The 23,455-nt window shown below is 39.8% G+C and overlaps 1 protein-coding gene across 1 annotated transcript; it reads right to left on the bottom strand.

Moving 5' to 3' along the window:
• Nucleotides 1–546: 546 nt before the first annotated feature.
• cox5ab (cytochrome c oxidase subunit 5Ab) lies at nt 547–7,408 on the bottom strand. The gene is made up of 5 exons (XM_084058844.1): nt 7,269–7,408; nt 4,108–4,224; nt 3,236–3,357; nt 1,081–1,209; nt 547–653 (listed from the first exon to the last, which is right to left on the bottom strand). Exons 1-4 carry the CDS (start codon nt 7,342–7,344, stop codon nt 1,096–1,098), a joined length of 429 nt encoding a protein of 142 aa, XP_083914970.1. The 5' UTR covers nt 7,345–7,408; the 3' UTR covers nt 547–653; nt 1,081–1,095.
• Between the last annotated feature and the right edge of the window lie 16,047 nt (nt 7,409–23,455).

The following is a 23,455-nucleotide window of genomic DNA, read 5'->3' as shown; positions in this document are numbered from 1 at the left end:
GTTTGTTAATTTAAGATACATGTAAAAAATAAGAACTTATATGGAAGGACCATGGAAAAACAATGACATTCAAGTGTTTACTGTTCAAATTGTTTCCCCCATAGGATTAAAAACGAACACAAGCGACCTCTAGGGTCACAAATGTTGATAGGTGTCCAAGGTCGGTGTAACGCCAGCCAGCTGTCAAGAGGAGAAGCGTTCCTCAGTAGAGAAGTCATTGCCCCCTGGTGGTTGGGTGTGTTTTTTTATTCAGTATAATAAGACAACGTTCTGGTTTTACAATGATTCAGGCGTGTGTGTGTATACCGTATATGCATATGTATTTTATATAGAGAGATAGAGAGATATATAAAGTTGTTTTAGCCTAAGTCCATGCAGTTAATTGAGATTTAATTTTGTCAACAGTAACATCATTTTCCAATCTCTGCAAGGTTCCACTTCGAACAACACATTTATTTTGATCAGTTAATTTATGAACCTAACAAACAAGCTTTGTATATCAAACATTTGTCTCTTCTTCACCAAAGGAAAAGAAACTGCAATTAATTGGATATTTCTTTCTTTATTAGGTCCATCTTTTATACACAACAGGACAACATGGGTTCAGTCAACATCAGAGAATCAGAGATTCACCTATTTATACATCCAACGGCCTGAGAAGAGAACAAGAGAGAACACTGCATTAGTTGAAAACCAACTTTAGAACATAAAACACTCGGGGTCAAGTGCAATAATAAAAACAATGCTTTATATTTCATTAGCAAAAATCATAAAAATCCATTAAGTGGTAAAAATAACTATTTCTCCCAAAACAAAAGAGAATTAAATACTGAAATAGAAATTCATTCCATACATTATGAGAAAAAAAATCCATGACATAAACACTGCATTAAAAATAGCAAAATATACGTTACAAAAATAACAAGGATTACACAACTGCCCGTTGTATTTAGTGCTGGTTGACTACATGTCATGGAGATTACTCCCCAGTGGCACTACAGGTACTACAAGGGATTGAACCCACAACCTTTTGAGTACTAAATGGCCTACTTAAAACAACTATATATAGCCTTGTCTCACCAGAACAGAGGTCGCTTATAGCTTGTCCATGCCAAGCTCTTCTGGTGTAGAGATACCTAGCTCCGCTAGGGTGGGCTTCAGCTCCTGGATCAGGTAGGGATAGATGTCTTTGTTGGGGCCTGTTTTGTCCTGTAGAACATACAAATCACAACCCTAATTAGTACTGCACGATTAAATATCCGTTTGCACTTTATCTGGTGTACAATTAATGTGCTGATGATACTCTTTAGCAGCTTAACGTCTCATCTCAAGTACACACATAGCTGCTGCTTTGTGGAGCTAACAAAGTGCTACCACCTTGGTGCCTAACCTTATGCACCTTATGTCTAACCTCACTGTACATACTGTACCAGATTTTTGCCTATCCTTGACATGTTTCTCTTTACCCCCCCCCCCCCCCCCCCTCTTCTTTTCTTTTTCTCTTCCTGAAATAACAAAAACGATGGAGCTTGCAAAAAAACACATTTCACCCACTTCTTCTTTACACCTGTAAACCTGGCTGTGATGCGACAATAAAATTGATTCTGATATATAAGCCTCTTGCAGCGTTTCTCAACCAGTGGGGCCAGTCTCAGTTGGTGAGGGTGGCATTTAACCCATTATGGCCCGAGTTCGATACTTAAAATGTTTTCTAAAACCTAGCAGATTTTTTTTTTTAATATAAAAAATATTTTTATAGAGCCAAAGAAATCTTAAAATGACACAGATGCGTTCCCGGTCTTAAAGGGTTAAATCCCGCTCCCATGCCAGCTGGGTTGTTGTTAGAGTAAGCATCGAGTGCCACTGCCACACAAAGCAACCTGCATGCTATGCCTCCTGAGGAAGCGGCATTTCTAAAGCATTGGTCATGCTCTGATCAAGTTGCAGCTCCTCTATAAGGCAGTGGTTCTCAAAGTGACAAAGACCCCCAGGGGACCTTGAGGAGGATCCAGGGGGTCCCCAGCAACATTTGTCAACATAGTGTCAAAATCGGTTGAATCACTTTAACCCCATTTATACTTTGGCCATTGGAAAATCTACAAGTTCACAACGCATCACAATACGATGCGTTGTGAGCTTTTAGATCTGCTATTTTTAAACAATTGTGAAAAAGATTAAATTACTTGGAAATAAATGACAATCTTCTCTTGTGGTGGTCACTGGAGAATATATTTTCAAATGGGGGTCTGAGACCAAATACAAATCAACTTGGGGGTCCTTGACAAGAAGATGTTTGAGAACCACAGCTCTAAGGGTTTGATAATGTTGTTGATATTGATAATTGAGCATATTTAAGACATATTCTGTCATTGAGGTCATTAAGTCTTGCTTCTTCAAATGTTAGGATGTTGGCAGAGTCCTTTGAGAAATGGGGTTGTCCCAGACAAGGTAAGAGACGAGTGAAAGAAATAATAATACATCTTTTATGCAACATTTTCACAGAACATGAAAATGTGATAATTACATTGGTCAGAGAAGCAGCAGGTCGAAGACAGTACCACAATGATGCTAAGTTTGGCCCAAAAGAGTACCTGAAGTCATTATGCCAACACTGTGGTTGGTTTTATAAGCCCACAAGAGAGGACCTTAAAGTGTAAGACAGATAATAATTAAAATATTCTAGGACTCCAAGGCCACCCCTGGATTTGGGTGTGATCGGTGTATATGCTATTCTAGGCTTCTGGTTGTTCTACACAGGAATGTAATTAAAAGGAAGCACATTTCTTTAAGCCAAGATGGTAATCTTATTTGGATGACAGTGATGATATGTGATTCAGGGCAACATGTTCCTTTTTATATTTCCGTTCTGCCCCAAAGAGAGAGTGGGTGAGGGCAGACCTAGATAGCACCCCAAGTTGTCCATCTAAATAAAGAAAAATGATTCAACAAATTGGGATTTGTTATACTCATCCATATAAAATAAACATAAATGTGCGTTGTGAAACAATATTTTCTACATGCTGATGTTTCCACATAATATATTGAAACCAGAACCAGCACGGGGGGTCTGCACCTGTAATTTAGTATAATCACATGTTCCTATTTTAGTTTGAAAATTTGACAAACACGTTTTCTTTTTTTCTCAAAAAAGGCTACCAAGGCTGTAAGTTAGAAATGATTATCATAATTTTCATTTTGGTCGTAAAAATGCAGCACTAGCAATAGTGTTACCCACCTTAACAGCCTCTAGGATGCGGATAGCGCTGGCCAGGTCGTTGAGTCTCCGGCAGGCCCTCAAGGCAGAGTCCAGGATCTTAGCCTCTGGGACCAGGTCATAACCAATCAGGGTGTTCATGCCTTTAGGTGAGAGTGAATGGAAAACGGCCTTAGACTTAGATCCATGCTCAACAACCCTGGTCCCTGAGATCACCTAGTATTGCTGGTTTCTAGCCGTTTAGTGAAGGAGGAGTTAGTCCTGGAATACCAAGTAAATACAGTTCCCTACCTGGTAGGATAGAAAACCAGCAGCACAAACTGCAATATTTTCTCTGTAGTTATTTGGCAAGCCCATCATGAACATTTCCATTAATTGCTAGTTGCCTGACAAGTAGCAAGTTGTACAATAATATTAATGTACAATAATGTGTAGTAGTCCAAATGATCGTTTTGATGTAACTATGTTTTCTTAAGATTAAGGATCCAAAGAAAAATATTATAGCATTGAACCTGTATGAAATCAATAACGCCCCTAACCTGCACCAAAAGAGCAAGGAATATGGAATCAAAAATAATATGCACCACTGTTTAATATAACCTAATAACAGGCCATCTTAGCAAGTGTTATGAATCAAATAGGACACTGTTATTATAATCAGTGTAAGAGTAGTGTTTATGGCCATATGACAACATATGACTGCATGCCAACTGACAGTGTAGAACAGTGTTTGTCTACCAGTGGACAAGACTAGTGAGTGGACATTTTGCTGTTTTGACAGGCTGTCACAGCACAAGCAAAGAATACCTTGAACACAGCAATGTGTTATTATGGGACCCGACTTTATAGCCTCAAACCAGTAGAGAACCAGAACAGTAAAGTTATAGACTCACCTTTCTTCAGCTCCCAGGCATCGATGTCTGGCTTGCTGAAGTAAGTGACCCAACGGGCATCAAACTCCTCATCCGTCTCCACCACCCCATGGGAATAAAGCCTGGAGGCCAAGGGAGCTGAAAATATGACAACATACCATACTAAATAAATGTGTGTACCTCAATCTTAGACAAGATTGCACCTTATACTGTAGGCTAAGTAGTCTAAACCTCTCTCTGTGTCCTGAATAAATGAACACGTTCCTGCCTTAAAGCGCAAATATAGCAAGGCAGAGAACCAACAATCTGACTATCCATTTAAGTAGAAAGGATTTTGAAGAAGCTCTGTTTAACTTTGTGAGCCATGCCATTGATGCCCAAACCCCCAGCTTGATTGTTGATGTTTTCCCCGCGAAATTAAACAAGTTTTTCCAGCCCCAACAATATCTAATATTAGGCAAGGCATCAGGCCACCAGGAAGTCCAATTTTTTGTTTGTATGCCACCAGCTGCTCCTCTGCTAGTTTAAGCCAATTTCTGCTCCCATGTTGACAGGAATTATTAACAAATGAACGTCTTAACTCATTGAGTGCCCTTCACGTGTTTCACCGCTATGGTGCAACGTGCCAATCACGTGTTTTTGAAAAAAATAGTAAAAAAAAAAATCCACTCACTTCCAAAGCACTTTTTTTTTACTTTGAAAAAAAGAAAAAAAAATCGCACTGGTCAGAAATAGACAGAAATAATTCTGCCACTCAGTGAGTTAAGAGATCATCATGAGGAATGATCTATTGATTGTTGCAGTTGATGCTGGGCATCCCTCTAATCTGGTCCACATATAGATCTCAACTAACAACTTGGTACTCCGAAAAAATGCCTGCAGGAGAAGATCCATGGCTGGATGTCTCAAAACAATTATATGCTAAAAATACAGATTTCTAATAAACTGAGTCCCACTGTCACCCAGAAGTGTAGAAAACAGGGCACTGTCTTTAATAGCAAACGTAACCTGGATAAACATATAAAAGAGCAATTGTGCTTCTTTCAACGTAGGAAAAAGATTAAATAAAAAAATGATCAATTATGTTTTCCCTGTAGTTATTTGGCAAGCCCATCATGAACATTTCCATTAATTGCTACTTGCCTGACAAGTAGCAAGTTGTACAATTTGGTAACATCTGACTCTAGAACGCAATGTGTAGTAGTCCAAATGATCGTTTTGATGTAACTATGGATAATCAATTATCGATATTTGTTTATAATGGATTAAATCAATTAGTTCGATTAACTGTTGTACCCCTAGTTAGCACACTAAAATAATGGGTATGGTTGTTGCATTAATCTAAAAAATAATAATGATAAGATTACAATACATTTTATTTGAAATATGTCCCTGATGATCTCTAGGCTAATAGTCAGGTAATCCTATATTGAGCATTAGTGTGGAGTGGACCGATATATGGAGATAGATATCATGGTTGAAAAAAGGAAGGTGAAATTCCCAGTCATGTGAAAGTTTGGATCAGTGGCATTATTATCAGTATCGGTGTTACCTTGTCCCTCTATGCCAGTGGTTCTCAACCTTCAGGCCGCGACCGCCCAGAATAATCTTATTTGAACTGGGGACCCCGGGACCCCCCCGGGACCCCCCCCCCCGATAAGCACTTGGAATTGTAGGTGTTCAGATTGAGGCATTACATTTAGTTTGACTCGGTTCCACAGATAAATATTGTGAAAATAGTTGTAGAGGTTGTAGATCGGCTACTTTCAAAATTCTTGCCCCTTTCTTATATTATTTGACGATTTTGCCAAAGTTGGACCAGTTTTTATAGTATAGTTTTGTTGATTACTTTTGATGCAGTAATGGTCTTTTTTGGAGGTACTAAAAAGTCCTTAAATTGTCACTTCAATGTCATCTGGGGGACCCCCTGGCGGTCCCGACCCGCAGGTTGAGAACCACTGCTCTACGCAGATGTAAGACAAGGTTAGGAAAATCATGCATTCACTGCAGACTAGATGTAAGAACTCTTAGGACACTGTCTATATTTAGACAACCAAGGGTTGCTTCATTTCTTGCCATTTAATTTAATAATAAATAAATAAATGTGGTAACTAATTACATTATCTACCATGTCAAATGTGGCCAAATGATATTGCCTTCAGTCTAGACCAGTGGTTTTCAACCAGTGGTCCGGGGACCACCAGTGGTCCTTGAGGGAGTTCCAGGAGGTCCCCAGCTAAATGATGGATAGGAACCAAATGGACCCTTGTGGGTCTGTAACTCTGAGAGTGTACAAATGGAACCAAATGGACCCTCCATTCAGAGTTAAATTAACATTGATTTTATAATATAAATTGGGGTCCCAGAGATAGAAATGCTGTTAAATGGGGGTCCGTAGCCCTAATGCATGTCAAACTGTGGGTCCTTGAAATTAAGATGGTTGAGAATCACTGCTAGAGCCGTAAAAATCTTCTCTTATCGGGGGTCCCTGCCATATCTTTTCAAATGGGGGTCCCTGTCATATCTTTTCAAATGGGGGTCCGTGGGCTAATATGTGTCAATTAGGGGGTCCTTAGTTGGCATGAAAAAGTTTGAAAACCACTGGTCTAGACAGTGGAGACCCCAGCAGTTCCTAGAAGTAGGTAATGCTACCTCTATGGCACATAGAGGAGGTCAACCTGCTGCTCAGAGTCACATGAGGACACAGGAGAGTTAGACGAGGGCAATAATAATAGCCTAGCACCCACACACTGTCTGTCTGGGCCTGGAAATGAACCGTTGGTCATCTTATTGCATGTTAATGATCCTCCTTTAGGTTATATTACGGTCCTAGCGTTCACAAACCACGATAAACCCGTTTTAAAACGGCAGCAAATGTTATTTATTTACTAGCAGGTATAAACGGGTCACGACAAGGTCATCGCATTTTCCCAGATCCCTTTAGCTTGTATTAATAAAATAACACATATAGACAGATATAATTCACCAGGTTATGAACGGGTTTTTATTAAAACAATGCTGTAATCAGGGGTCATTGATAATTAGAGGCTATAAAGAGAAACCAATGTCACCCTGCCTCCACACACACATAGACAGTCGGTGAGCTAACGGGTAACCGTTATCGCACGTATATCACATACTATATCAACATAATAATGTGTATAATGTATATAGAATAGTACCTGAGTAACGGGGTGGTTGTGGCCGGACCAGACACCTCGCCCCCGATGATGACAGTCGAACTACGGCTCTGAACATGTTGTCACTCGGTGTCTCACACAACACAATCAGCTAACTGGCTAACAGAGCCGAGGATGCTAAGGAAACAACACAGGAAGTGACGTCGCCAAGTGCACACTGACCTGATGTGACGCGCCAAGCCAAGCAGTGAGCAGCAGGTCCCATCATGGTCATTTGGCAGGGGCCCGGGTGGGCAACCTGCCACGGGTTGGGGTGCCAACATTGATTGGTACAGCGGAGGGTGATAACTAGCATAAGTTGTAGATCAGGGGTCTTCAACGTCTTCAACGTCTTCAGGCCAAGGACCCCCTAGCTGAGAGAGAGATGAAGCAGGGACCCCCTACTCTATATTGTATAAAATTGTGTTTCAGATTAACGTTTTTTTTTTTTTACTTAGTCTCCTTTTTTTCCCTCTACACCTATAGCCTCTTTGCCAAAAATGGCCGATCTACAAGCTTTTCCTCAGAAAAGGGATGCTAAGGTTCAAGTGGTTAAAGGTAAAAAAAAAATCATATCACACAAAGATTTGGCGGACCCCTTGTAGTAACTCTGAGGACCCCCTAGGGGTCCCGGACCCCCTGTTGTATATTATTGTATATTTGTCTGTCATTAAATGTTTCGATGAATTGAGTACAAAGTACCCCAATGGACCCAAGCCATTGTGCTTTCTTGGGTTTAAAATCCTCTCAGACCTTGTATGAACTGTACTTTCTTGTGATTAGTTTGCAAAGTGCTATTAAAGTATTCAATCAATCAATCAATACGTGTGAGAGGATTTTTTAAAAATATATATATAAAAATATTTGTTGTCAATTAAATTAAGTCCCCTCACATCTGTATGCAAAATTTCAAATTACATCCTGCACATAATTCTGAATTCGTTCATGAACTCTGACTGGAGAGGGAGTCTGGGAGATGGGAGGTTGGTTATTTCTGTAAATCTAATTATCATTACATCCTGATGTGAAAGAAAATATATATAAAAAAATACAAATAAAAAATAAAGGTTGTAGAAAATAAAAACATGGCACTTCATGACAAAAAGGTTGCCAATCCCAGCTATGGTCATGTCTGTCATTATTTTGGCTGTAGACCCCCATTTAAAAAAAAATATTTCGCCCAAGGACCAGAGAAGATTTATGTTTGAAATTATTCATAGTCTTTCAAAAGAAATCCTTTTCAATATTTGTTATTCAATCAGAAATAACGTAAAACAGAAACATGACAGCACATATTGACATCACGTAATAAAGACAATTGACAATAAAGAAAGACACAAAATAATCAGTTATTCACACAAGATATATAGTAGCTATAGTAGATATATGGTTATATAGTTGCCAATAACATTTCCCTCATATAAAGTTCAACTACATGTATTTTATTACCTCCCTCCAAGTTCATACTCTATGAATTGAGTACAAAAGGACCCCAATTGAATACGTCATATTTCACATATATAACTTAACGTAAAGTAACATTCTTTTGCTACAAGTTGCTACAAGTTACAGAACTGCTATCAAACCATCTAAATAAGGATATCCCCTACAGACATATAATAAAATAATCACATATTGTTTGAGGAGCACTTAAAAATAAATGTAATATGAAAACTATATTTTCAGAATAGATGCGGAACTGTCAGTGATATTACATCATGTATGTAACTATAGCAATACATACTGTATAATACTAATAATGAGGTCACATGGTTTTCTTTTCTTTCTTTTTTTACTTTCCTACATGAAACTTTATTCAGTATTACTATTGACAACCACAGTCCGTTCACTGACTAAATATTTGCACAGTTTTTTTGTTCAACATTAAAGCTGAATTCTGGAATATAATTATTTAAACAAATAAATAGTTGTTTTAGTAAATGTTGATTTTTCTGTGAATGTTTAACACAGGGTGTTGTTCCTCCTGGCACAGGCCATCTTGATATTTTGGGTAAAATGATAGTTTACCCATGCACTTCTCCAGACACCACCAATTTGACATAAAGTCCCCAGTCATCACTGACTGGAAGACAATTGCATTATTTACTTCATAGAGTAACATCACCATCATGTGGTTAGAAAATGCACTGGAGCTGAACAGCATGTTCCTCATGAATAAGAATGTAAATGGGCTACTAACAGACATACTATATAACATAATAATACAGATATTGTGTATGTACATGTATACAGTATGTGTATGTATGTGTGTGCGCGTGCGTGTGCATGATTTTGTAACCCATTTTTCACCCAGTGCCAATGCCTAAACGTGTAATCCTGGGCACTACTCTCCCTCTGCCAGCCTGGGGAGAGCCCCGAACTGAGCTCATGCTGTCAACGCATGAGGAGTGAGCAGGCCGCTTCTTATACCACCTGACAGGGGTGTTCCCCCGGTACGACGTAGCACGTGGAAGGAACCAGTTCCTTTCCCCTCCATCAGGCGCCTCGGCTGACCAGGGGGAGGCAGTATAGAGACCAGGATTACTGCATGTTTTTTGTGACGGTACCTACCCCAGGGGACACGGGGAGAACGTGCAAACTCCACACAGAAAGGCCCTTTCGCCAACCCCATCTAAGGTATGGGCACTGATGACACGGCGGAGAGAACACGCCCCCAGCGCCCACAGTGTCCCCGGCGGGAATCGAGCCCAGGACCTTCTAGCTGTGGTGTATATTGGGGGTTATTCAGTTCGGTAAGTGGTTGCTTCCTGTACATCCACAATCTGTCCCAGGCCAGAGGTTGTAGGTGGTCCCTGGTGTGAGCTAAAGTTTGCGAAAGCAAATCTGTACATGGTGACAACATCACCACTGCAATGTGAATCAAACTAATCGATTTAATCAATACAATAAAAGTAAAAGTATCAATACTGCAATGTAGAAGTACTCTGTTACAAGTAAAAGTCTGGAATTAAAAATTTACTTGAGTAAAAGTACAAAAGTATTGGCATCAAAATGTCCTTAAAGTACCAAAAGTAAAAGCACTAAAATGTTTATCATGCAGTAGAATTGGAAATACTCCGGTAAAGTAAAAGTACAAAATTGTACTTAAGTACGGTACTTGAGTAAGTGTACTTAGTTACTTTACACCACTGATGATGAATAATCACATAAAAGAAGGGTTTCACGGCTTGCTTCAAAATTCTTCCCTTTTATTTTGGAAGAATCTGCATGTACTGTACCTATGGAGTTACATTTGTGTATTTATTAACCAAACAAAAGAAAAACATTAGAGAGAGAAAAAATATAAACAGAGCAAAGAATAGTTTTGAATGAAAACAAATTAAAACAGCAAGAAAAAAATAATAATTTGTAAGCAAAGGAAATTATATAAACAGAACAAAAAAATATTTTTAAATTAAAACAGATTAAAAACACAATCAAAAAAATATATTTGCAAGCAAAAAAATATAAAATTTGAAAGAAAAGAAAAAATAATTGAGAACAAAACATTTAAAATTCAAGAGTAAAAAAATAAGGAAAAACTGTTTAAACTACATAAAACAAAATACTTAGTAAAATGTTTGGGTAATAAAATGTGTTGTGCTAAATAAAATGTTTTTAATGTTTTTTTTCCTCATTTGCGAATGAAATGTTTTTTTCTGATTGCAAAATGCCTTCTCTCTCAAAACCTATGTCTTTGGTCTCGATTTTTTTTTCTCTCTCTTGGATTTTTTTGTGTGAGGGGTTAAAGTTCAGAAGGCGGGTCATAGATGTAAGACAGCTCTCCATTGGTCACTTGGAGTCTGAGTGACAGCTCCCCCTTCCTTATGTAGTTTGTTGAATGCAGGGATGGAGGTGTGTTACGGCCAGCATGGTTTTTTGATTGATCGAATTATTAGAATTTTGCCAAAAAAAAACAAAAAAAGATGAAAGTATAGTGCAAGGTCAGCTAAGAGTATTTAAAACCCAAGAAAGATGACTTGTTTCCATTGGGGTCCTTTGTACTCAATTCATAGAGACATTTAATGACAGACAGATATACACTACTATGCAAAACATCATAAAAACAAAAACAAAAGAAAGATGACTTGTTTCCATTGGGGTCCTTTGTACTCAATTCATAGAGACATTTAATGACAGACAGATATACACTACTATGCAAAACATCATAAAAACAAAAACAAAACAAATATGTACAGTAAACAGTTTGAGTAAACAGATTAATGGAATACTTTATTAACAGTAGGATACAGAGGTATAATTGTACAATGATTGTTATAAGGATAACACAAAAAGGCTTGTTTCCATTGTGGTCCTCTGGGACTGAGGTCAGAGCTCCATCCCAGCTCTGGGCGCTACACTATTCGTTACAATATTGAGCATTTTAGGCTATTAGCAATTCAGATGATTCCCTAATGTTAGGTTTCTGTTCTACTTACAGTTTGTGATCTGTATTCAAAATTGTTGTATTGTTATTGTTACTGTTATAGTAGGCCAGTGGTTCCCAAACTTGGGATCGGGACCCTCAGAGGGGGTCCCCAGATTAGCTTAATGGGCAACATTGTTTTCTCTCTCAACAGTAAACAAACCAACCTATACAGTATAAGTGTATACATACAGGGTAACACATTTCTAAAGTGACAATTTAATGACTTTTAAGGCATTGTGCGCTTGTAGTTCGGCTATTTTCACAATATTTATCTGTGGAACCGAGTCAAACTAAATCTAATGCCTACAATTTCAAGTGCTTGTCAGGGTGGGTGGTCCCCAGTTCAAGTATGATTATTTTGGGGGGTCCCCAGTTCAAATATGATTATTTTAGGGATTCACAGCCTGAAACATTTGGGAACCCTTGAAGTTATAAAATAAAGCTACATTATTTTATGTTATATTCGTTATTCTAATTAAGGCAAGTGTGACGAGGTCGAAATGGAGGTTTTCTTAATTTTTCCAATTTCTTTTATTGATGCTTAATGTATGTGTTTTTCTCACTAACCATCATCTTAACTCAATTCTGTACAACGTTTTGCACTGCATATTATATACAATGATTTCTTGTTTTAACCTGAGTCACATTCCACTGCCCCTGATGACTGAACAATTGCAGCCGTGTAATGACCGAGCAACCAGTGAGAGCGGAGCTGGGCGGAGCCTCCGTGTTATAAGAGTGAGCGCGGGCTCATTTGAGGAGAGACAGGGGAAGAGAGAACACACACAGAGGAGGTGTGCAGGGGCGAGGTGTGAATGAGCCACCGGAGCCAGACGTGTATGAGCCAGCCAGGTGAAGGAAGGAGCCACCGGAGCTAGAGTGTGTATACTGTAGGGACAGCAGAAGGCTTGTGCGAGCCAAGTGTGACGGATCCACTGGAGCAGCACAGCTGAGAGACGCAGAGCCCAAGAGAGGAAAGAGTGTCACTAGGGAGAGGGACAGCAACGGGAGAGGTTGGGTACAGAGACACGGAGCAGTGAGACGAATAACCGAGCGTAGACACACCAGCCACCTGGGAGTTTGGAAGCCGAGGTGTGCCTACCTACGAGGAACAGAAGGAGCAGCGATTGAACCGAAGGGGAGGAAGAGAGCGAGACCAGACCATAAGCGGATGACCATATAAGGAGCGCTGAGACAAAAAGTGGCGATAACGTTGCACACGCAACCTACTCAGCGCCAGGTGTAAAAAGCCTGGCTGCTAGTAAGTACCGGTCCACGCAACGTATATCCTTGTATAAACCACTACCTGTGAACACGCGCATGTACGTTGTAAATGCACAGTAAACTGGTCCAAGTTTCCATTGATTGCAGGCGGAGAGAAGAAGAAAAGAAGACAAAGACGACTGGCCTCAAATTCTCTTCCCTTACCCCCATATATGGACATACAGAGTTTCCCCTGAACCAAACCCGTGTTGAGTATCCCAAAAGCACTTTATTGGCACAGCACTTTACTTTTGAAGTAGTTGTTGCATAGAACCCCTGGTGACCCAGCCTGCACATTTTGCACAACTTTATAATTCGTTTTATAGTTGTTGTGTAGATTGTTGTTTTGTGTTTTAGATAGGTTTTATTAGTATAGTTGTTATTTTTGATTGTTTTTATGGCGCAGATGCCACCTGTTTAGGGCTAATAAATGATTTACTTACCTTGATCCATTGTATCCGTGTCCAGTTCCTCAAGGGATTTCTAAGTGTCTTCTCAAAACCAAAGTATTGAACTTACCAGTAACTCGAACCTGTGAAGCCTGTGAAATAAGTAAAGTGTATTCAAAAGGGGACTTTCCCTCTATAACAAAAGTGGCGTAGTCGACAACCAAACAAATTTAGATTAGACTCACAATAATTACGCACCCAGCACTTTATTGTGTATTTATATTTTATTGTGAGTTTGATTTGAATTATTTATTGAAGAGAAGAGTGCAATAGCGCAAGCTGATTGCAAGTCAAATGTGATACAATTACGGCCTTGTTCACACAAGGCTGAATTAAGTGACTGGCCTACTGGCCAGGCCCATTCCAGATAGACTGCTTTGGAAACGTTTAGTCTGATAGTGTGCTTACTTTATGATCCATCATCCAAGGCTTGAGGGTTCGAATCCACTGCGGGTCACTTCTTTATGATAGGTTAGTTAGTGTCAGGTTAAGGTAAGGTATAGTTTTCTGTGAGGCTATGGAATTACGCTGGCAGCATCACAAGAGCAGAGGTGAGGGACCCACATACCCATCAAGAGACTACTGACTCACTCACTGAATCTCATACCCTAGCCTAGAAAACCTGGTGGTAGACTTGGGTTGGATTTAATTTGCCCCATTGAATTAAAAAGGTAATAGTACAGATTATTTAGGACTGTAGCTTTAAATGCCACATGCATATTTCCAACCTGCCAACCTTAAATCCTATTAGGCAGTCACTCTATCCATTCACTTCCACACTGTCTCTTTGGTCTGGAGATCAAGGCAGACTATACTAAATTGTAAGGAAAAAAGGACAGACTATACGAAGTCAGAGTCAAGTTTTACAAAATGTCTGTGCGGTTTGTCTCCATCACTGAAAATAACATTATAAATGTAAACATTTGTGAACTATCCCTTTTAACATGAATCCAACATATTGATAGAAAACATGATACTGTCATACTGACTCAAGGGAGGCAAACATACTCTCAAAGCTCCTGCACTGTGCAGCTAGGGGGAATAAAATGGACCACTGCAACTACCCACAGAGGAGCAGTTAGGAGCTCAGTGTCTTTCACATTGCCTAGCCCTAGCTCAGGATTTGAACTCAGGACTTTCTGTTTCGTAGGCAGGCTCTCTACCCATTCAGCTATGGCTACTCTTTTGACCAACACAGTGGTTTTCAAACTCCTTCATATCAAGGACCCCAAACTTTGATATGTATTTTGCAGAACCCTCATCTGAACAGATTGTATGCCAGGGGGCCCCAAATTCAAATCTTCCTGCTCCTTTACTCTGAAGCATTTTTTGAAGACTAACATCCAGGAACTACACTTAAAACCCCTAAAAGAAACATGTGTAAATGTGTGGAGGTGCTGTAGGGCAGCGAATAGTCGGTAGACACCGCTGTGGTCTCTTTTAACAGGGCCACAGGTTCAAGTCCAGCCTAGGCACATACTCATTGATGTACAGTTAGGTTGGATAGTTCACCCCCAAAATTTCCCTATTAATTACACACCCCATGGAGACTTGAATTCATGGAGATTTTTTTGTTTTGGCGCATTCCTAAACCAAGTCTGCTACTAGAGACATTAGCATATTTCCGCTGGTCATCAAATTGTTGCCTTAAGAATGCGACAAAACGTGTGTGTTTCTGGGGTGCTGCTGTCTGCTGCCCACTGTTCTTCTCTAACTAAGCTTGTGTCTTCACACTTGTGATTTATTGGATATTGCTACCCATGGTTAAATATTGGAATAATGCCAGCAGCAGGTGGCGCTCACTAACACATGGGTCCTGTGTTACCTTCCACTAATCACCTGAACACTCTCTCTCTCACACACACACACACACACACACACACACACACACACACACACACACACACACACACACACACACACACACACACACACACACACACACACACACACACACACACACACACACACACACACACACACACACCTTCCACTCACTAATCACATGAAGAACATACACACACAGTCGCAGTCTACACACACACACACACACACACACACACACACACACACACACACACACAATATCATCATCAGATCTTCAATCAACAATTAGTGTTGATTGAAATCAAACTGGGATCCATTCACTCCAGACTGGATGTGAGCAGTGCTTATTAGATATAAATAGAAGGCAGGTGAGAGATGCCAGGGAGGATCACTTCAGAATGGAACCTGTCCCCTCTGCTGCAGGTAAATACAAACTGTTTGAATGATATGACAATTTTTGCCTGAATATTTAACAGTATTGTTTAAGAATTGGGTTTGTAGCCTAAACTAAACCATAGCCTACAACTAAACTACAACTACTAAAACCAACCCAATCAGTTGTTTTCAAAACGTTTCCATATCAAGGACTCTCATCTGACAGGGAACCCATAAGGCTACAAGATTTGTGTTGTATTCCAAACAATTCCAGAAGTGTGTGTGTGTGCGTGTGTGCTTGTAAATATTTACAACGCAAATCTTGTACGTTGGTCCCTGGCACATGTTTTCAGATGGGGTCTGTGGCCAAATATAATTGAATTTGTGGGTCCTTGACATGTTAATGTTTGAGAACCACTAGCTGTCTTTAGTTGTGAATTTCTGATGAAAGACCATAAGCATGGTAGTGAAGGCTTCCAAAATGTGACCCTGTAGCCCTACACCTGTGGTTCTCAAACTTTAGGCCTACACCTGTGGTTCTCAAACGTTTTCATGTGAAGGACTCCCGAAATGTATGTATTTGGCCCCCTCTCATATATTTGGTTCCAGGGACCCCCAGAAGCAAAGCTTTGAGTTAAGCTATGAGCTTGTAGATCTGCTATTTTTGAATAGCCAAAGTATTAAAGGTTAAAGTGGTTAAAATGATTGTGATGCTGTATTAAGCCATTTTGCTGGGGACCCCCTGGAACCCCTTGGGGGTCCCTGGACCCTACTTTGAGAAACAATGGCCTACACAACTGAACTGTTTTGTCTTTCTTTCCAGAATCTGAAGTTGACCAAAAGAAGACATCTTGAGGACATGCAGGTGGCTGGAGTGACAGAGGAAGATGCAGAAGGAAACGGATGATCCGCTGTGACGATCTAGGTTTCTATGGCTGTTGCTGCAGCGTGTGCAGTGAAGATGGCAGAAAGGTAGGAACTATGATGCTGTTGCTGCAGCGTGTGCAGTGAAGATGGCAGAAAGGTAGGAACTATGATGCTGTTGCTGCAGCGTGTGCAGTGAAGATGGCAGAAAGGTAGGAACTATTATGCTGCTGTTGCTGCAGCGTGTGCAGTGAAGATTGCTGGAAGGTAGGAACTTATTTAAATTCTTTGCTGCTGCTGGTTAGGGAGGTCACTTGTGTTGCGTCATAAAATGTGCCATTCGCAAAAGAAATGCGCCAGCGCAAAAAAACAAAAAGAAAACGATGGCCTACACAACTGAACTCTTTTGTCTTTCTTTCCAGAATCTGAAGTTGACCAGAAGAAGACATCTTGAGGACATGCAGGTGGCTGGAGTGACAGAGGAAGACGCAGATGGAAACGGATGATCCGCTGTGACGATCTAGGTTTCTATATCTATGGCTGTTGCTGCAGCGTGTGCAGTGAAGATGGCAGAAAGGTAGGAACTATGATGCTGTTGCTGCAGCGTGTGCAGTGAAGATGGCTGGAAGGTAGGAACTTTTTTTAATTCTTGACTGCTGCTGGTTAGGGTGCTGCTGGTTAGGGTTAGGGAGGTCACTTGCGTTGCGCCATTCGCGTCATAAAATGCGCGTCATAAAAAAACAAACGCAAAAAAACCCAAAAAAGGCGCTGGTCTGGTTCTCCTGGTTTTACTAGGACAGGGTTCGATTCCCTGTGGCGCCCTGCTCATGGTTTGCGTTGCATTTACATTTCCCTAGTTTATTAGCACTTGATTGGTTACATTGTTAGGGGGGGGGCAGCAGTGTTAAAATGTGTCATAGGAGGGGGGAGGTACAGGTTAAAATGAATACATTACTGCATGCGTTTCAATTTTTTCTAATCTTCAGTTCACCAATCCTCTCCCATCACCTGCAAGAAATGCACTGCACCTTCCATCACCATGTCCTGAGACACTTGTTCAGACCTAAAGTCTATTAGTGTTCAGAATGTTCAGTTCTTTTACATGCAATCATGGGGTCCTTTCCACGTGCAGTCATTTTATGTTAAGTACACTAGGTTAGAGGGGAGTGCCACCCCCTGTACTTTTGTCCCTGTTGGCTTTTGTGACTCGGGACGCATTCATGTTATAAATGAAACTCTGAATTCACCAGTGGTGTAAAATAACTAAGTAAATGTGGGGTACTTCCAATTGTCTATACTTTTACTTGTACTCTACTACATCTCAGAGGCAAACTACAATTATTTGAAAACTTTAGTTACTTTGTAGGTATAAAGTATTTATTACTTTATAAAACATAAATAACCACTTTAGCCCTATTTTATACCTAGGATATTTGAAAATGGCAGATCTACAAGCTCACAGACCCGCGACGCGTTGTGAGCTTGTATATCTGCTATTTTCAAACATTTTAGTACTTTTACTTTTGGTACTTTAAGCACATTTTCATACCAATACTTTTGCACTTTTACTCAAGTAAACTTCTACATTGCAGTATTGATACCTTTACTTAAGTAAAACATTTGAGTACTTTTTCCACCACTGGAATTAACTTTATTTAAATGGCTTTATGCCTGATTCAAACTTACTTTATACAGAATAGATTTTAAGATTTTATTGTTAACTTTTAAAGCTTTTAATGGCCTGGCACCACAATATTTAATTGACCTGCTACAACCCCATGTGCCTGTCCGCCGCCTAAGGTCCTCCGATGCAGCCCTACTAGATCTTCCTATGTCTAGGCTGGTGACCAAGGGTGATCGGGCCTTTGCCGTCAGGGCTCCTACACTCTGGACCAGCCTCCCATTGGACCTCAGGGTTGCTAGTTCCATCACCATTTTTAAATCGAAATTAAAGACTCATTTTTATAGAAAGGCTTTCTTAACCTCCTAAACAGCAGACATTTGGTGCATCTATACTCACTGACACTGTTATGTGTTATTTTTTATTGTTGTAATTATCTATGATCTTCGATGCACTGTTTGATTTTATGTTGTTAAGCACTTTGTAACATTGTTTAAAAAGGTGCTATATAAATAAAGTTTATTATTATTATTATTATTATTATTATTTATACATAGTAACTAAGTTAACTAAGGCTACTAGGTGTAAACATTTACTTTCTACAACATCAATATGTTAGTCTTTTAATGTACTGTATAGTTCAAAGCCATCTGCAACAGTGCAGCTGCATCTAAAGTCCCTTTCCCCACACCTTCTCGGAGGAAATGACACTCAGACATGTTACTGGGGTGGGACTTGAACCTGTGACTTTCTGCTTAGCAGGTAGCCACTCTGCCCATTCAGCTATGGCTGTCTCTTTAGTCGCAGGTTCAAGTCTTCATAACAAGGACCCCCAAATTGATATATATATATATGGCCGTGGACACCCATGTCAAAAGATGTAGTGCCAGGACCCCCCATAAGAAAGATTTATATATTACTTGGAGGGAAAAAAAGAGTGTTCCAAAATCAAATTAGCCAAGATGTTGGGTACACCTTGATACATTGTCAGAACCTGGACTTGACCTTGCAACCTCCCGTATGATAGGCAGGCGCCATTACTCAGTGAGCCACTGAGCTTTGGTTTAATCCATTAAGACCTCTCTCTCTGATGTTGTGTTTGTTACAACGAAGTCAAGTCTGATACTTTTACTCAAGTAAGAAATGTGAGTACTTTCCAACCACTGGCACACAACCTATCACTACCTCATGTGTGGAGGTAGTGATGTGTGTGGGCCGGGGGGGACAGTTTAGGTGACGGACCATTCATTCACAGCATCTGAAGCTACTGAAAGGACATATACTCTAGTCTGTATACACATTAATAGAGTTATTAAACACATAATTACACAGAGGCCTTGAAGAATGGGTACAACGCTTTGTTGAAAACTAAAACAGACGGTTATTATTATGCTGCAGTGGTCACAGCATTAGCCTTAGCCTTAGCCTTAGCCTTAGCAACAGCCTTAGCAGCAGCAGCAGCAGCAGCAGAATCATCATCATCATCCAGGTAAAGTGCCTTTTATTTTCCACAGAAACGCCACTAAATCATGTAACATTTGTTTTTAGATCGACCTGGGATTGTATAATTGTGTACTGGGCTGTCTGTAACCTGCAGCTTGGGCTTAAAGCTAACAACAGTCCACTAGACAATTGTAATGATTCATAAACATGGTTATTCATATCTTTTCATTCATTTTAAAGAAAGTATGAAATATGGTGTCAACATGGCAAACAAGCGCTGGTAGTCGGTACGCCTGGTTTCTACTGGGAACAGGGTTCGATTCCCTGCAGCGCTGTGCTTACTGTTTCACCTTTGTCAACAACAGCAACATCAGAACATTCACCACATGCTGACTGCATGTTTTAATTTCATTGTGGTTCCAGCATAGGATGTTGTTGTGCATTTGATCACTTGGATCTGGGTGTGCATGCTTTCTTTATTATATATTCTTATTTATTTATCATGCACAATTATTTCATTTCATTTAGACCTATTTGTGTTTGCTATTAGCCTACATATAGTATGTGTGCAGTGTGCTTTTTGCAAACTGAAAAATGAAATGATGAGAAATGTGCATCAACAGAAGTAGCTATTGCATGCAATACTCCCCCTTCTTAGAAACGCTCTAAACGTTCTAGAACATTTTGTTGTCAAGGACCCCCCGAATTGACTTGTATTTGGCAGTGGACCACTGACCACTGGCCCCCCCATGAAAAAGATTTATATTTAAAACTTAAAAAGAATATATATATTTATTCCAAATGTCTTTATTTCCACACAATGTCATGGGTTAGGAATCGAACTCACAACCTTCTGTTTCTCAGGCAGGCTTTTAATCCAGTGGGGCACTGTAACATGCCTAAATTTGAAGGCCAAATAAATAATGACAGAAAAGCCAAAGGCTTGTTTCCATTGGGGTTCATTAACATTGAAACATCTAGACAAGTAACAGCACAGCAAACCACAGACAAAGTATTATGCTGTAAAGTTCTTTTTTCTTTTCTTTTTTTAAAGTACTGTTGTGTGTTGTTCAACAAAGAGGAATGAAGACCTTTCATAGCAAGGCAGCTGGTAGCACAGTGGGTAAAGTCAATGCCAATACTGCCAACATGTTCCAGAGATTGTGGGATCAATCCCCACTCACTCTTTACCCCGAAAAACTTCCTTTAACGACTGAGTTCCAGAAGAACTAGTATAAAGCTGCCCGGAAAGCAGTGAGGCTTGGCCGGTACTGTTGGGGCAGCGGACTAGTCAGAGGATACCTTGTACATTGTACTTGGTTCAAACCTCGTGTCAGAGAGAGAGAACTATGTAAAAAGAAAAGTTTCGGTAAATTGTCCCCCCAAAAACCTGTTAGGAGTACGTTTCAGGCAATTTAGAGTTGATTGGTAGTACTTTGTAGTGACTTTTTTTTTTGGTCCCTAACATTCATCGAGCTCTGGACTTAGTAATTTTTTTTTCGTTTCGGTAGTGACACCATTGTGTCACTACCGAAACAAAGTTAAATCCGAAAAAATCACGAAGTGTGGAGGCCAAAATTGTTCCCCCAAAAACCTGTTAGGAGTACGTTTCAGGCAATTTAAAGTTGATTGGTAGTACTTTGTAGTGACTTTTTTTTTGGTCCCTAACATTCATCGAGCTCTGGACATAGTATTTTTTTTTTTCGTTTCGGTAGTGACACAATGGTGTCACTACCGAAACGAAGTTAAATCCGAAAAAATCACTAAAAATCACTTTTTTGGTCCCTAACATTCTTCGACCTCTGGACTTAGTTTTTTTTTTTTCGTTTCGGTAGTGACACCATTGTGTCACTACCGAAACGAAGTGACACTCAACAGTAGCTCTCACTCTCGATAAAGCAACTGTTAATTAAAAAAAATATATATATTTTGTTTTACAATACCCGACTCTGTCTTTCGCACCACTACCTGAAGGCCGTTTCATCCACAGCCAGCACCTTCCTGGCATTTTTGCTTCCAGTAGCTGGACCCTACATTGAGAATAATGCAGAGTCAAGCTAGCACATTTAAGAAGGTGCTCATTTACTAATGACACTAATTTCAGATCATTTTAATTACAACATTCAGCAATGCATATATGAGCACAAATGACATGAGGATTGACCTGTAAAACAAACAATAGTTAAGTAAGCCAAGCTAAGACAACATGTAGTCTACACTGCAGTGAATCATGTTGTCTAGCGACAGACCAAAGTGAGACTTATGCACTTGACAGACTTTATGCTGCTGTGAGAAACATGGGATTAAACTAACGCATTAAAGTAACTGTTTTCCTGTTCTCTGTTATACATTATAGTTCCTAAGTACAGTAACCAGGTTAAAGTTACTAAAGTTTAAAAAAATGGCATTACTTGGGTGAGGCCTTCACTGAAATCTGTCATGCACGTCCCAGCAGAGTGATTCAAATTCAACAGCTAAGAAGTATCACAGTAGCTCTCACTCTCGATAAAGCATATGTTAATTCCAAATATTAACACCTCAGTCTACAGTCTTTCTATGCTTATGTGTTCACTAATGATTATTTGTCCTAGTGTCTATGCTGACCTGGTCTTGGCTAGACACCTGTCACTCCCCTTCTCAGCTCATGTGTGATTAGAGCCTGACACTATAAAGAGGAGCTGTAGCCAGCTCTCGGCTATTCCCCCCCCAGCACCCCAGCAGAGCACAAGAGTTTATTGGTTCCCTTGACTATTTGTACTTTCTTTATTTCAGTTACGATGGGCTGATTGTAAGTGTTTTTAATGTTTGGTATGATTTTCGTTATTGGTTACTTTGTACTTTGTGTTTTGGTAGTTCATGGGAGTCTGGTGAAAGGACACAATTGTAACTTTAATTAGAAATATAAATAAAGATTATTTATTTAACTGCTGTCCCTTCAGACTCAGTGATTTCATTTCCCATAGAGTGTGAGGACGTAGTCTTCTTCGTTTGCCACCTTCACCTTCTCGACGATGACAGGGAGTACTGCTTCTGCTTCGACAAAAGGACCCGCAGATTAACATGTATTTGTCCACAGACCCCCATCTGATAAGATTTGGTTTTAAATATACTTATTTTCAGGTTTGTGTGTGATTGTGTGCTAACAATGTGTGTTAACATAATTTATACACTAGTCTTGACTTTCTGTTCTGATTCAGATTACACAAACTAGGTATACCACCTGTTTGATGAATGTAACCGATATAGGGTGATGAGTTAAACAAAGGGGCTTTGAGGAATGTTCAGGATGATCTTATACAAGACCATAGATGTAATACAGTTGGATGATTACATTATATGATAAGATGGCGGACAAGTTTCAAATAACTTGATCATTGAGAGACAAATCCTTTAAGGTGTGCATCTTTTTTGGAAGCATATATTCATTCTGTAGATTTATTATTCACTGTAACACCTAATACAAGGGCACAGAAATGTGGCAGTCATAGGGGTCTTAAACGTTTTCAGGCCAGGGACCCCCGTTGGGGGGTGGTACAGCATATATTGTATAATGCAGGGGTCTTCAACGTTTTCAGGCCAAGGACCCCCTAGCTGAGAGAGAGAGAGATGAAGCAGGGACCCCCTCTATATTGTATAGAATGGTGTTTCAGATATACTTTTGCTGCTCTTTTCTCCCTCTACACCTATAACTCTTTGCAAAAAATAGCCGATCTACATTCCGATCTACTATTCTCCTCAGAAAATGGATGCTAGGGTTCAAGTGGTTAATATAAAAAAAGAAAAATCATATCACACAAAGATTTGGCGGACCCCCTGTAGTAACTCTGAGGACCCCCTGTTGAAGATCCCTAGGTATAATGTATAACATTGTGTTTCATATGTATAGACATACGTACCATGTTGTGCATTCAAGCTATTC

Source organism: Gymnoscopelus microlampas, assembly GCF_963454915.1.
Source record: "Gymnoscopelus microlampas genome assembly, chromosome: 1".
In the NCBI taxonomy this organism is placed as follows: Eukaryota; Metazoa; Chordata; class Actinopteri; order Myctophiformes; family Myctophidae; genus Gymnoscopelus; species Gymnoscopelus microlampas.
Note: the sequence above shows the minus strand (reverse complement) of the source record. Positions and strands in the feature narration are given on the sequence as shown.